The sequence below is a fragment of the Pollachius pollachius genome, assembly GCF_949987615.1.
Source record: "Pollachius pollachius genome assembly, chromosome: 20".
Lineage (NCBI taxonomy): Eukaryota > Metazoa > Chordata > Actinopteri > Gadiformes > Gadidae > Pollachius > Pollachius pollachius.
The window spans coordinates 2007319-2022487 of NC_136953.1; the positions used below are offsets into that span (position 1 = coordinate 2007319).

A 15169-nucleotide genomic window follows, 5' to 3' on the forward strand; every position below is an offset into this window, starting at 1 on the left:
ATTATCCACTTCAATTTTCAAGAGGTTTATTAAAACATCTGTACATTTCAGTAGAGGGGCTCTCACATTGAAATCACATCTCAGACAAATAGGATTTGAACATATGTACATGTTTCAACAAATAACATAGCTTGATTTGTCGTTTGCTCTGAATGTGGACCTTCTTAAAATGAATCATCAGTCTGATATTTTAGTGGAAGTAACCAAACCTGATCACCAAGACCCCAATACATGTATACAGTTTCTGATCTGAATATTTTGAATTGACAGTACTGCATAGATGTGTCAATTAAATGGAATGATTAAAAGCCCCATTTCACATTCCCTCATGAAATCCCTTTTAATCAGCCCATGCTCGACACATTGATAAAGTGCGTTCCAGAGCTGACAGAGCATGCGCAAACATTTGGTTGAGAAATTCAGTTTCTCAACCATCACATTCTGAGAAATAGTAAAAAGCCTTCAAAGGATAATAAAATGTTAAAGCCTCAAAGTCATCTAAAGTTACTAAATTTGAGTTTCTTTGAGGAAAATGAAAACCTTTATTGCTTCCATGAAGTGGAAAATGACGCATAAGGTTATGGCCAGTGGTCAAATATACAGTATTTCTTAAGAATAGGAGGAATAAATTGTGAACCTAACTGAGCATGGCAGTTTGTTTTGCTACTGGAAATGACAAACATGAGATTTCCCTTTTAACCGTTAATGACAAAATGCAAAATGTTTCCTCAGACAATGTATAATATTCTTTGAAATTCCCGTGATGTGCTGGTTTAAAATTGGCGAACGATACATAAATGGCAAATGTAACATTAGCCGATAAACTTAGTGTAGGACTTAACGCTTGACATTTAAAATTACAATTGGGCTTGTGTTCATTCTGGGAAGGATTGGGTGGGCAGAGTCTGGGGAGGAGGGGGTGGGAGGAGATAACTTAAATATTGTGCATTTGGACTGCAGTACCAATTTAATCGTATTCACATTCAAACTTTCACAAAAATAAGAAAGAAATCCCAATTGAGATTTTCAATGCTGTTTTGACAGCAGTGAGTGTCGAGGTCAAACTGCAATTTTGTCTTCCGTTTGCTCACAACATGGCGTTCTTTGTTGCCTTTGGCCACCAAAGGTTCTCCAAAGTTCAGCTATTGCTTTTGATCTGTTGGTTGAAGATGTGAAACAACAATTAAAAGGACAAGAAAGCACCGGAGAAAACACAAGTAAAAAAAGTAGAAACATGAGAGCGAAGGCTTCGTTAATTCAGTTGGAAATGGATAGGGTTAGTTAGAACACTCATTCCTTTATTATTCGCAACTTTTTAGATAGAAACAGCCAGTGAATTAAAACCAAACTGTTTTTTATTTGATTTTGTTATTATTGTAACAAGGAACACCCAATAACCATACAAAAGTGTTTTTTAAAAAGGCATTGATAGCTAAATATATCCTTAATACAAAACATCCATACCGAGATTGGTATGAATGTATTTCACATCTTTTAAAAATAGTCATGTGGTTCAAGTGCAAAACCAACGGTGAAAATCTACACCGTTCAACAGGTACTTCAAGTTCAGGAACCAAAACTTTTTGAGAGGGTCCACGTGAACAGCATTCAGATCAAGTCGAGCATACAGCAGTAACGCGGACCTCAGGGGGCGGCTCGGTTCGGTGGAGGGCTTGGTGGGACCCCCCAGGGAGGGCCCTTCATCTTCTTCTCTAATCCTGTCGGCCGAGATGAAGAAAAGCCCCAAGCACCGGACAGCGGTCGGATTTTAGCATGTCAAAAGATGATTTAATTAAAAGAGAATCAACATGGTTGCAAAGCGGTGCCACCCCTCAATAAATTAAGCTGTTGATTAACATTAGAACACCAAACAGTAGATGTTACGTAGCGTTCCCTAGGTTACCGTTTGAGAGGCTGACAGGTTCTATGGTCTCCCAGTTCATGGCCTTCTGCACAGCCTTCTTCCAGCGGGAGAAGCGGAACTCACTCTCTGTAAGGGGCAGGACATGGGTTAGTGATGAGCCTCGTAGGTCAATGGGGCTTTGAGTGTAACTAAGCACTGACACGAGCAATCGTGTGTGAAGGGTAAATAAACTCTAGAATCAAACTGCATCTCTGCTGAAAATGGAAAGTCTTTTGCAATTTCCATAAATGGTGTTAGCTGCGATAAGGCATATTTTAAAGCTTGTATATATTTTTAAATAACACAAATATTTTGTTATTTTTTGCTTCTAAAGATATATGACAACCAAAAGATAATGCAAATATCAACTTTAATAGTGCCTGCTTTAACACAGCTCTTCTGGTCAACCTACCGTTAGGGTTAATCTGGGGCTCAAAGGTCTCCGAGACGACCTGGGGAAGATGATCGCCGGTCAGGTCCCAGACATCCACTCCCTTAGCCGCGCCTGCAGCCATGGCGACCCCCAAGGCCGTGGTCTCCGCCATGGTGGGGCGCACTGGAGGAAGCAACAAAACACAAGAAATAGCTCCCTTCTTTACTGTGAGCAGAGAGCTCTACCGTCAAACCCTTTAACTTTGAGAGCGATATTGTGAAACATTTACCCGGGGAGCTCTACTTCGAGAGCTCTACCCAAATTATTATTTGAAAAATACTGAGAGACATTAATTCTGTAACACAGCTACAGCCCGCAAAACTATGAGTGGGAGAGCTACTGGGAGACCTTTATTGTGAAACATTTCACAATACTCTACACCCCCAATAGCTCTTCTTTGGGTGCTCTCCTTCTGAGCTTAACCCCCCAAGAGCTTTGCGCTCTGAAAGCTCTACCTTCTGAGAGCTCGACGCTCTGAGAGCTTTATGCTCTGAGAGCTCTACGTTCTCCTCGCTCTGAGAGCGCTACATTCTGAAAGCTCTACGCTCTGAGAGCTCTACGTTCTGAGAGCTCGACCCTGTACTGTGTAGCTTCTCTTACCAACGGGGATGCAGAGGATATCGGCCTGCAGCTGCATCAGCAGTCGGTTGGAGGTCATCCCTCCATCTACCCAGAGCCGGTCTAGAGGAACACCGCTGTCCTGGTTCATGGCATCCAGGACCTGGATCACAGAGCAGGAGAGAGAAGTTCAAGCACAGCTTGGATTTGGCCTAATTTGTCAAAACTTGCAATGATAGACCCTGAACAAAGTATTGGGCCCCCATGACATGACATATATTTCAATTCGGATACGAGAAACACCATTGTACTGAACTGCATCTACAGTTTAAAATAATGCCTTTACTTGGTGAAGTAACGAAAAACAAACTTAAAAGTGTTTGAAAGCTCACCTCTCTGGCCTGGAAGCAGACCGCCTCTAGGGCAGCGAAGGCCAGGTGGTTTTTGTTGGTGAACTGAGTCAGCCCACAGATGATTCTGTTCCACACAGACACACACAGAATATCAAGGCACAAGTTAAATACCTTAGAGAACGTACCGTAATTTCTAACCAATATAGAGATTGCTATGCAGCATATGTAGCGTAACATTTAGCTCCAATAGCTTGGATAAGTAAAATCTTTACTTTTTGTAATGTACAAAGCATAACATTAAGATATCATAGCATGTGTTGTTAAAAAGTTTGCTTTTTGTAGTGTTAATATCCTTACATTTAGCTACCATAGCATGTGTACATTAAAAGTTTTGCTTTTTGTAGTCTATGTAGTGTAACATTTAGCTACTGCAGCAAGGGAAGCTTTAGTGTAGCTTTTTGTAGTGTTGGTATCATAGTATTTAGATATTTTTAATGTTCTCACCCTCGTGCACTGGGCTCCCAGTAGGGGGCGTAGAGCCCGGAAAATGCCGGAACAAAGTAGCAGCCGTAAGACGAGCCCACGGCAGCTGCCAGTTTCTCTGGAGTTAGAAGATGAGAAAATAAATGAATCAATTAATCAATATTGAAATTGTTAAAAACTAGACATTTCTGTAGAAGTGGCACTTCTTTTACCAGAGGAAAAGGCACAAGAAGGAGAAATATAAACAATGACACAATCAGATTAATAGTAATACTGCTAAATGAACGTGGTGCCTATAAAATAACGCATGCTTTCACATCCAAAGAGGAAAACAATAAAAATAGGGTTTGATTGATAAGAATGTGTGTATATATATATATATATATATATATATATGTATGTATGTGTGTGTGCGTGTATATATCATAGTTCAATGTACCTATCTCGGCAGTTGACTTGACAATTCCCATATTGTCCTTCAGCCACCGGACAACCGCCCCTGCTATGGCAACCGACCCCTGATGGGACACAGAGCAACCAATCACAACTCTGCTGACCAATCACGACCGATAAGGGACTCCAATAACATCAATGTTTCCTGATAACAAGATACCAACAAACATATCAGACAAACTACAAAAAACTGTTCTTTGTTTGTTTGGAGATAATGAAACAACTACAAAAAAAAAAAGAGTACAACTAAAAGGAAATAAATGTCAGCATCCATCAGAAGTCTTGAAGGCATTCCACGTAGCAGCAGAGACGTGGTCTCACCTCGAGAGCGTAGCAGGCGGGCTGGTCCTGGCCCAGCTGATAGGCCACAGTGGTTAGGAGCCCGTGCTCAGACTTCACCGGCTGAGGAACAACATTAAAACCTTTAGTAGGCTGGCGGCATGTGATATCCACAGCTGTGCTGATATATATACTATGCGTGTGATGACGCTTTTATACAACTGTTTTATACAACAAGCACAATTTATTACTGAGCATTAAAAAGCGACCGATTATGATTTTTTGGTTTAGTTAATCATTTAAATAGAAAACTGAACTGGGACTGGAGTGTTGCCGAGCAACACAAACGTTTTCCTGCCCACTTGGTCTTCAAGTTACTAGGGGCCAGCTACTTTGCATTCTGTACAATCTCTATGTTTCCATTCAGTGTCCAACCATTGAATAAGAGTCGGTGGCAACTCTCCTACCTTGGATCCAGTGTTCCGTAGCAAAAAGCAGCCCGTTCCGTACCTTAAGAAAACAACATCACAAGAATGAGCAATAAGTGAGTAATTACACTTACGACGGAAAAGTAACCCCACAATAAACCCACAGTAATGCATTAGAACTGCAGCATCTCTCTTAACGCGCAGGTAACTGATGTGCCAACGGGTTCACGTTCAACCACACTCCTCTCTCCCTCTCCACACACACATAGTCCTAGCTTTAGCTCCAGGCTTACTGAGAGTGCAGATGAGGTGTGTAACTCAACATGGCTGGAGTAACTTTCCAATGACTTGGTTAAAAGTAAGTGAGCTAAAATTGACTTAAAGTAGCTAACAAATACTGTGCATGAATGAATGCATCCCATGAAATAGAAGTTTCATCACAGCAGCTCTCTCTCTCTCTCTCCCCCAGACATTTCCCACCAAACTTGACATGTTTGTGTGTGTGTCTCTTACGTGTTTTTGGCGTGGCCTTCCTTGAAGCACATCTGTCCAACCAGGGCAGCAGACTGATCCCCGAGACACTGACGTAAACAGAGGTTGGCATTAGTTACCCCGTGATAGACCATAATATTACAATACCCTGCTGATAGCAACATAATCCATCCATCCACCACATGTCACATCTCTAGTTCCACAACTGCATCACACTTTCTTTTTTTTTTAAGTATAATAATAATGTATTTTATTTATACATGAAAACATTTAAAAGCATTCAAATGATGAGCCAAAGTGGGAAAGAGGCGAGAAGAGTATGTGCACAAATGTGAAAGAATAAAGACCTGACTAAACAAAACAAACACTGAAGTGGGGAAACTGAGACTTTTTATAAGCCCGCTTACCCCCGAGATCGGCACCCCTGAGAGAGAGCTGGACTTCTACAAGACAGGGAACAAGAGGCCATGGATATCACACAACATTTCATTTAACAAAAAAGAAAACATTGATCACTACAGTAATATAAAGTACAGTAAAGTACCTGCAGACGAGCAGAGGCTGTGTGTTTGTGTGTCCAGTTCCACTACAGTGTTTCATGAGCTTGGTTTGGCCGAGCTCTATTTCTCTCAGAGCCTATTGAATATGACCAACCAACGAGGCGGTATTGAGTCTTAAGTTTTTGAAAAAAAATTAAGAGGTATTTCCACCGCTGCTGAGTCTGGTTTGTATCAATGTAAGAGCTGCATAAAGAACTGGTTGTTTGAATAAATACACCCTTTTATTTACTCAAGAAACACTAGGTCTTTGAAAGCCAAGGTTTTTCAGGCCTGATGGAAGGAGTTGAAAGGAGTGTAGTTTAGTCTATCTCTTGCTGTCTAGTCACAGACAATACCGTCTTCCATAGCCTATTCATAGCACTGAATCATTGATAAAGAGATATTTTGGACAACAACAGGAAAAACTGAATGCACACAAAGCTACAATAGACATTATAACCTGCAGGTTGATGATAACATGATGTAATGCACTTACTGCCTCAGTGGCCGTTCTAATAAATGACAAAACACCCATCTGGACTAACTGTTCCAAAACCTCAGCACTCGGTTTGACCTGGATTTATGTAAAATAATAATTGAATGACCGGTTCAACTATCCCATATATAAAAACAAAATTCCAGGTTTTTTCCACAGTGGTGTGGAAATAATTGAAAGACAATTTTTCACTATTTCCTGAAAAGAAACAGTTTGGGACAGGGACTACATAAACACCTTGTACCTGCTCGTACAGCAAGCCGCTCAGATAGGAAGTTAAAGAGTGGTAACGTCTGGACGTGTAAAACATAATGATGATGTAAAGCGAACCATCTCCCCCTGTGACCTATGACCCCGAGAACAAAGTTCATGTTGGGCTTTTTAAACCTGCTCTACTTCAAGATAGATAAGATACACACAACAAACAAAGATAGAATACACAAGCCAAATCTGTTGTGGAATTATTTTGCTCTACCTATTTTATGTACCAATTGAGAACCACAATGTGTTTTTTCCATGCAGTATCATTCTGTATTATCTCATCGGTTGCACTTTTCACAATGAATATAAAACTAAACTGCATTCAAACAAGCATGTGAGATTCATTCAATAATCCATTTGCGCTTGAAGACACCAATCATTTAAATTCTTCAGAATCCCTGTTATCAAGACATTATCTTCTAATCCAGCAACTATGTCCTATATTACATCCTATATTATCTCATATCAAGGTCATTTGTATCAAAATGTGTATACAATGCTTTCATCTCTATCTAATTAAGGACTTCAAATTAAAGCTCTCTATATATTGATCATTCCTAAATGTGGTCTTTTATAAATTGACTTAACACTGTTTCACACACACACAAACGCACGCACGCACACTCTGAGCTTACCATGTATCCATATATTTCCGACGAGCTCTTAACTTTGGGCAGAATATCCATGGGGACGTCAAAATACCTACAGGAAGCAAGACATCCACCGATGAGATTCAGGTTCACATCAGCAGAAAGGTCAATCAGATTCAACTATTACTATAAATGGAGGCAAGGAATATTTCTATGTGGAAAAGGGGAGAATGTCATCAATGTTTAGGATTAGGATAAGCCCTTTGTTTGAGTTTCCCCCTAAAAAATATATAAACATGGTAACAATTTTAAACATTCATTAAGGGCAAAACAAGAGTCTTGTTTTGAGTCTTTCACTAATTAGAGTCTTTCACTAATGTATGTCAGCGTGTCTGTCAGCGTGTCTGTCAGCCTGTCTGTCAGCGTGTCTGTCAGCGTGTCTGTCAACGTGTCTGTCAATCTCTCTGTCAGCGTGTCTGTCAGCGTGTCTGTCAGCCTGTCTGTCAGCGTGTCTGTCAACGTGTCTGTCAGCGTGTCTGTCAGCGTGTCTGTCAGCGTGTCTGTCAGCCTGTCTGTCAGCCTGTCTGTCAGCGTGTCTGTCAGCGTGTCTGTCAGCGTGTCTGTCAGCGTGTCTGTCAGCGTGTCTTTCAGCCTGTCTGTCAGCGTGTCTGTCAGCGTGTCTGTCAGCGTGTCTGTCAGCGTGTCTGTCAGCCTGTCTGTCAGCGTGTCTGTCAGTCTGTCTGTCAGCGTGTGCTTGGACCTGCAGAGCTCGAGGTCCCAGTCAAGGGTGTGGATGTTGTAGAGCAGGGTGCGGCTGGCATTGGACACGTCCGTGATGTGAACGCCTCCGTCCGTTCTCCCAGTCAGACACTGTGAGAGGTACCATTCTTTACTTTTTACGTTATCTAAAGCCTTTAAACAAAAAGTACTTCTGCTCAAAGCTGCAATAATATTTGCTTGACAAGGGATTAATGCAACAACAAGAATTTAGGTTTCAACCAAATCATAGCTAATTAGGTAAAGGTTAATTCGGTAAAATGTATGCTTAGAATAAATGGGGGGAAATAGAGAGAAAATTAAACCATTGAATTTAATACCACAGGGTTTGGATTATATAAACTCTACGTAGACGTAATATTTTTGTTAGCCATTATAAAAAAATCGACTCATCTAATGTTTCCCAATACACCCCAATATATATACATTCATCATATACTTCCTGTGAGTGGTCTAATCAAATTGAATGGTTTTACTGTAATGCAAGGAAATACTATGCAATTTAAGATCTTAAATCCATGTATCACGGGGTTGTGTGTGTGTGGAGCTTACCCATATGATCCATGAGTCCACCGTACCAAACATGGCCCTGTCCTCCTCCACCGCCCGCCGAACCTCCTCCACGTTGTCCAGTAGCCAGCGCAGCTTCACCGCGCTGAAATAGGTGCTGATGGGCAGGCCCGTCTTGTGCTGTGGAGAGACACCGCAGCCGTGTGTCAATCAGCCAGCGGTTTGAGACTCACACCCCCTGACCCTAACCCCGGCTTTTGATCGAGCTCCGCAATAACACATATCCCACCTAAAGGGCCCCTGACACTCGGTGTGTATCACGTTAGCCAAGTTACATCTGCCAGAATGACAGGGATCTGAATGAGCTGCAAGTAGCTTGAAATCTGCTCAATGACTGGATAATAGTAAATAACAGATATTAACTTATCAGGGTTTTCTGGCTCACCTTGAGGTGGTTTTTGTTCTTGCCCGGCGACTTGTTGATGAGTCTTTCCACCGTGGACTGTGTACGCAGATCAAGCCAAACTACAAACACATACACACATTAAACATGAATTAACGTTAGTTAATGCAGTAATATGCATTAACCAACAGTTAATGAACAGTTAACTGACTGGTCTAGTAATATTTTACTAATGGTGCTCCTGTTAACTAAGGCCATGGTGTTCATGTTGACTAAGGTAATAGTGTTCATGTTGACTAAGGTAATAGTGTTCACGTTAACTACGGTAATGGTGTTCATGTTAACCCAGGTAATGGTGTTCATGTTAGCTAAGGTAATAAAGTTCATGTTAACTAAGGCAATGGTGTTCATGTTAACTAAGGTAATAAAGTTCATGTTAACTAAGGGCATGGTTTTCATGTTAACTAAGGGTATGGTGTTCATGTTAACTAAGGGCATGGTGTTCATGTTAACTAAGGGTATGGTGTTCATGTTGACTAAGGGCATGGTGTCCATGTTAACTAAGAACCCTAACACTTATTTAGATATAAAGCAAACGGCAACCATAGCTTCTCCTCCATGCTGCAGTTCCCTCTGGACTGCAGGGAGTGAACGCTGATTGGCTGTTAAGTTACGTCCCTGAGGGAGTAAATGCTGATTGGCATTGTGGGAGTTGTCGTCTTCAATCCACAAGGGCCAAAAAGTCACTGTCTGCCTTTTCTCAGTCAACAATGCACAAAATTGGAAAGTTATGTTACTATTCGACAACATATATGACCCACTTTCAATACAGATTCATGTCTCCACCGCTGAAATTCTTCTTTAAAGGTAACCTTATTGTAAAGAGATACCTATTATTTTTTACCTACTTTACCATCACGGAAAACGGTATATGAATACATTTTGATTTGACATGTGTGAAGGGTCATCAGGATGCGGAGCAAAAGCATGTCCTTTGCTTTAAGGAGAACCACATGCCTCACATGGTTCACAACTGCTCTGAATCCTTTACCCCTGGTGGCCATTTGTGTCATGACGGTTAGCGTGAGGGGAACAGCAGTGAGTGACACAGAGGGGGAATAACTTCACCATTGGCTGCCCCCAGACACGTTTATTAAACGAGGATTTATTTTGGCTCTCAGGCAGATTCCCCCAGTTATTTGGTATTTTGTTTCAAGAGAATACTTTATAATGGGATGTGGTGTAGTCACCCAGGGCATTGTAGAGTGGCTCCCCGGTCGCCTTATCCCACACCACTGTTGTCTCTCTCTGATTGGTCACGCCCACCGCTGCAGTAACAAAATAACAAACAAGAAACTTAAAGCGGTTTGTCCACACACACACATACACAAACACACACGTACTCTACCTAAACTAGTAGAGCACGGCAATAACACTGCTAGGGTTATAATAAACATAATCTCACCAGTTGCCGAAATGGAAGTGTGTCTTGGTGTGTGTTGGGGTGAGCACCTTTAATGTTGGAGAGGTCGATGTTGAGTTGACCGAGCTTCTCGCACGTCCGCTCTATGCACTCGTACACCGACCGGATGATCTCCTTGGGGTCTTCCTCCACCCAGCTGAGGAACACACAGAACACATGTTCCACGCATGGTGCTACTTCTGTTACAGGTCAACTACAGCAGTTTAAAAAGGAATTCCATCCCATGTCTTCCTACACTATGGAAGAAGACAGAATGATCCTAAAATAAAACCTCTACACGTGGCACACACAAACCGATAGATGAGCCAAAAAGGTAACAAGGTACGATGTTAATTTTAAAAAGGGAAATCTCACCCAATGTTAAATGTAATTCTGTATCATTTTGTCTTGACTTCATTGGCGCCTCCATAGTTTCTGTTGCTTTAAAAGATCTGCATTGTTGCTAAATAAACTCCACATTTCGGAAAATAAAAATGGACTGATGAATTCAACACAACTCTGGGGGGAGCAACCAAACCAGCTCTTACAGCGATGGGATTTTGTTTTATATACATCATAACCAGAGGGTTGGAACTTAAACCTGTTAAACAGGTAAGTGAATCATACTAAAAATATATCGTTAAATTGTAAACCAAGCAGTCACAAATGTAGTAAAGAAATGTTGCCACGCCATTTTAATTGATGGTTTCTATAGTTTGAGACATCATGGGACGATGTGGAGTCAACAAACCAATAGTCTCTCCTTTATCTCCTAGTGATGAGGAAATAGTGCTTTTTAAATACAACCACCAGCACCCTTGAGAAAGTTATGTTTCGATGTGGACTCAAGAAACCGCAAGAATGTACATCGTCCAGGACATTGCTTTACTTTATTTCACACATTATTTTACTTTATATGGGTGTCATGTGGCTCAGAAGGTAGGGCGGGTTGGCCGGTAACCGGAAGGTTGCTAGTTCGTTCCCCGGCTCCTCCTAGCTGAGTGTCGAGGTGTCCCTGAGCGAGACACCTGACGAGCTGGCTGTCGCTTTGCATGGCTGACACCGCCATCGGTGCGTGAATGTGTGCATGAATGTGTGAACGTTAGGCAATATTGTATAGCGCTTTGAATGGCCACTGGTTAGAAAAGCGCTCTATAAATGCACTCCATTTCTTAATATCCATCTTGACTCGATCCAGGGAGACTGACAGGGCTGATATATCCTTAGAGTTTGAAAGGGTTTTTTAACGGTTATTTGTATGTGAGAGTCACAGAGTACCACTAATGGGAAAAGCCATAAAGGGCAAAGTTGACTCACCCCTCTTTGGGAAAAAACTGTGTGATCTCCACCTGATGCTGACTCACAACCTCGGCCGTTCTAGTGTTGAACACCTGTGGAGGACAGATACACACATTTTGAAAGACTGTGACAGTCCACCTGCAATATCAACCAGTGAGCACACTCACATTGCATGAGAAGATAAAACATCTACCATAGTGTACAAATGTTAGTGTAGGTTGATAACCTTGATTCTATGTTGGATTGAGGTTATAAGAAAGCTGTATGATTGCTTTTGGTGTAGGAATGTGGTGGATGTTCAGAGACACAGAGAAATAGACATGAAGCAAGGGGCATTGAAAATATATATTAGAGGGGAACCAAACTATTGCTTCCTTGTTTTTTTGACATGGGAAGGAATATCAACTTGGCAACCTTCTTCTTCTACCATTCTCCTACTATATCCTACTGGAGATGCGGTTTCCTCCTAACGAGCTCAAGAGAGTCAAAGCAACAGTCAGGTGTGCCCATCTGCGCTCAGATGGACACAGAGAGGGCCCGAGCAGTACAGCCATACATCAATTTGTGGTTAAGAGGCGCTTGGATCAAAATCTGGATCCTCGTAAAGCTTCAACATTTCTTAAAACACATGACCTGATTTAACGGTTTGATTGGTCCGATATTTCATATGACGGTGTGATTAACAAGTACAACTATTCTTTTTCCCATTGGAAACAGAGTTGATGATGCAGAACACATGTATGAGGTGCTACTTTATATTAGAAAACGGCATAGCACGACGATTCCCTTTAATGTGAGGTGTTCTGCACTAGTGTGCACTTTGAGTTCCTGCGTATGGTTCTAGCTGTCCCTGTCAGGCTGTTCTATTCTAAACATATTCAGCTGGCTTGTGATGTCCCATACAGAGACATGCTTCCACTGCTATCTGTGTGTGCTTACCTCATCTCATTGATTTAACTCATGAAGCTGCACACACACACACACACACGTTATAGGAAATATACTATAACTAGAGTCTAAACATACATCTTTCTAATGTGTCATCATCCATTTTGATCCAACATTTCTAGAATGTAACATACAAGTTAACACACTAGTTTACATGTTGGAAACAATTTCTCATCATCATGCTTTAGTGACCTCTGACCTGCTTAATGCTACTCCTTCTACAAAAGGGGGGTAGCCATGTGTTATCATACCTCGTCCATATAATGATATACAAGCCCCAGAAATGGACCGAAAAAGATACTAAAACACTTCTAAGTGGTCCCTTTGGCTGGATCACCTAAATATAACGAAACAAGTTTGGGTCGTTTCCTGTAGACATCCCACACAAATACAAACACACACACCGAAACACGGTTGTCTGTGCTCTTACCTCATCTCACTTATATTCCTCATGAAGCTGCACACACACACACACACACACACACACACTCACACACTCACACACACACACACACACACACACACACACACACACACACACACAAGGTCAAAGTTTGGGAGTGGACAGGGAGGTCTTTCTCCTAAAGGACTGTGACACAATCACCTCTCACTAGATGACATTGCAGACTACTTGACCACTGATATTATTCATCCAAAGTGACTCATGCTTGACTTCCAGAGGGGAAGGACAGAGGTCATACAGAGAACTGTCTATCCCCCTGCTTTCATCTGAAATATTGAACTATTGGTTAATCATAACCAGCGGCTGTTGCCATTGGCAACTTGTTTTGTATTGTGGGCCTTGTTGCCCTGCGACTGTTAGCCTGTTTTAGGTAGGTTTACAAAACAACTCGTCCTGTTAATGTATAACCAGTTATGCTCTTTGGCCAGAGTGTCTTTAGATTACAGCGGCAGGCTCGTTGAGGTTCTGTAGAAAGTGACCCTGTGACCCACAGTCATGTATTACATAACAGAAACTCAAGCTTTTTCTGGGAAATGTCCTGTAACTTGAGTCTACAACATACATCTTTCTAATGTCTCATCGTCCATTTTGATCCAACATTTCTAGAATGTAACATTCGAGTTAACACACTATTATTACACTGTGTTCTAGTTTACATGTTGGATACCATTTCTCATGATCATGCTTCACTGACCTGGGACCTGCTAAATGCTACTCCTTATACGACAGGGAGGCAGCCATGTGTTATCATCGCCATAAAACGATATACAAGCCCCAGAAATGGACCAATAAAGATACTAAAACACTTCTAATTGGTCCCTTTGGCTGTATTTATTTTAATCTAACAAAACAAGGTTGGATTGTTTCCTGTAGACATTACACACACACACACACACACACACACACACACACACACACACACACACAGTAGGATATATGTCTACTACTACTTCATTGGATGGTTTGTTAAAGGAAGTATACTTTTACATAAAATATTATAAGGACTTAAAGTTTTAATTTAGGAGGTACCAGATCAAGTTAGTTTGAAAGCTTTACTTTGGTTAATCTATAAATAAAAGGAAGAAGAAAATATATTTTATTCCTGACCTCATATGACCACAGACCAGCCTGTACTGCTCCTCACACACCGCCAGAGGCGCTTCTGGAAACCTTAGATTTCACAATATCAAAATGTTGGTGTCAAATCCACGTCTCGTCGTGGATTTGGAAAATTATATACAGATCGGACTAAATTGGTCGGCGGATTGCACCATGGATGTGTGTGTGTAGGGGTTTGACATTCAACACATAACGCGTTACTAGCAATTCAATGTCAATGTGTGAACTTTTTTCGCACCCACCAAATAGACCCATGGACAATAGCCTACAGACCCCATACATACATACATAGCATACATTACAAACAACATCCAAACAACGTATTAAGCCCATGTACATTTTCATATCGTATCCACCTTAAAAAAACATATACACCGACTGATTAGAGTAAAAAAGCATTAGGTTTATAGCGTCGATCACTAACCAGAAAGCGGGTCGAGCTGGTGCCCTGGTCCACCGCGGCGACCAGCGGGTCCGTCCCAGCGTTGGCTTTCATTCTGGTGGTATACCAGGACACTCACTAGATCAAAATGATCAGCGATACTCGGTGGAGGCACACAGCCTTTGGGAAACAGACTGCTGGGACCACGACTCGACAACTTCTTTACAATGAATACAAACCAGCGTGGGCAGACGCAATCACAACGGAGAAAAATAGACGAGCTGGGCCAACCGGTGTGGCCCGGGTTATGAGAGGGAGGGAACGGGGGAGGAGAGGGAGGATCTGGGGGAGGGGTCACCCTGCCCGGGTTTGGAGAGGGAGGGACCCGGGGAGGAGAGGGAGGACCTGGGGGAGGGGTCAACCTACCCGGGTTAGGAGAGGGAGGGACCCGGGCCGGATGGGTCACCCTGCCCGGGGGAGGGAGAGGGAGGGAACCAGCGGAGAGGTGACCCTGCCCGGGGGAGGGAGGGACCCGGGT

General features: G+C 42.1%; 1 protein-coding gene across 2 annotated transcripts; it reads right to left on the reverse strand.

Annotated features, from left to right (window-relative positions):
• Nucleotides 1-30: 30 nt before the first annotated feature.
• Nucleotides 31-14917, reverse strand: LOC307091009 (glycerol kinase-like). 2 transcript variants are annotated; one of them, XM_079757836.1, is made up of 19 exons: nucleotides 14674-14917; nucleotides 11738-11811; nucleotides 10471-10577; nucleotides 10209-10286; nucleotides 9001-9080; nucleotides 8598-8735; nucleotides 8029-8138; nucleotides 7314-7380; nucleotides 5790-5825; nucleotides 5404-5471; nucleotides 4930-4972; nucleotides 4505-4585; nucleotides 4170-4248; nucleotides 3752-3848; nucleotides 3287-3371; nucleotides 2937-3057; nucleotides 2316-2459; nucleotides 1904-1990; nucleotides 31-1156 (listed from the first exon to the last, which is right to left on the reverse strand). In XM_079757836.1, the coding sequence occupies exons 1-19, from the start codon at nucleotides 14743-14745 to the stop codon at nucleotides 1143-1145; spliced, it is 1581 nt and encodes a 526-aa protein (XP_079613962.1). In that variant the 5' UTR covers nucleotides 14746-14917; the 3' UTR covers nucleotides 31-1142. The 2 variants fall into 2 exon arrangements, with proteins under 2 accessions (XP_079613962.1, XP_079613961.1); XM_079757835.1 differs by lacking the exon at nucleotides 31-1156 and having other exon boundaries at nucleotides 1866-1990.
• Between the last annotated feature and the right edge of the window lie 252 nt (nucleotides 14918-15169).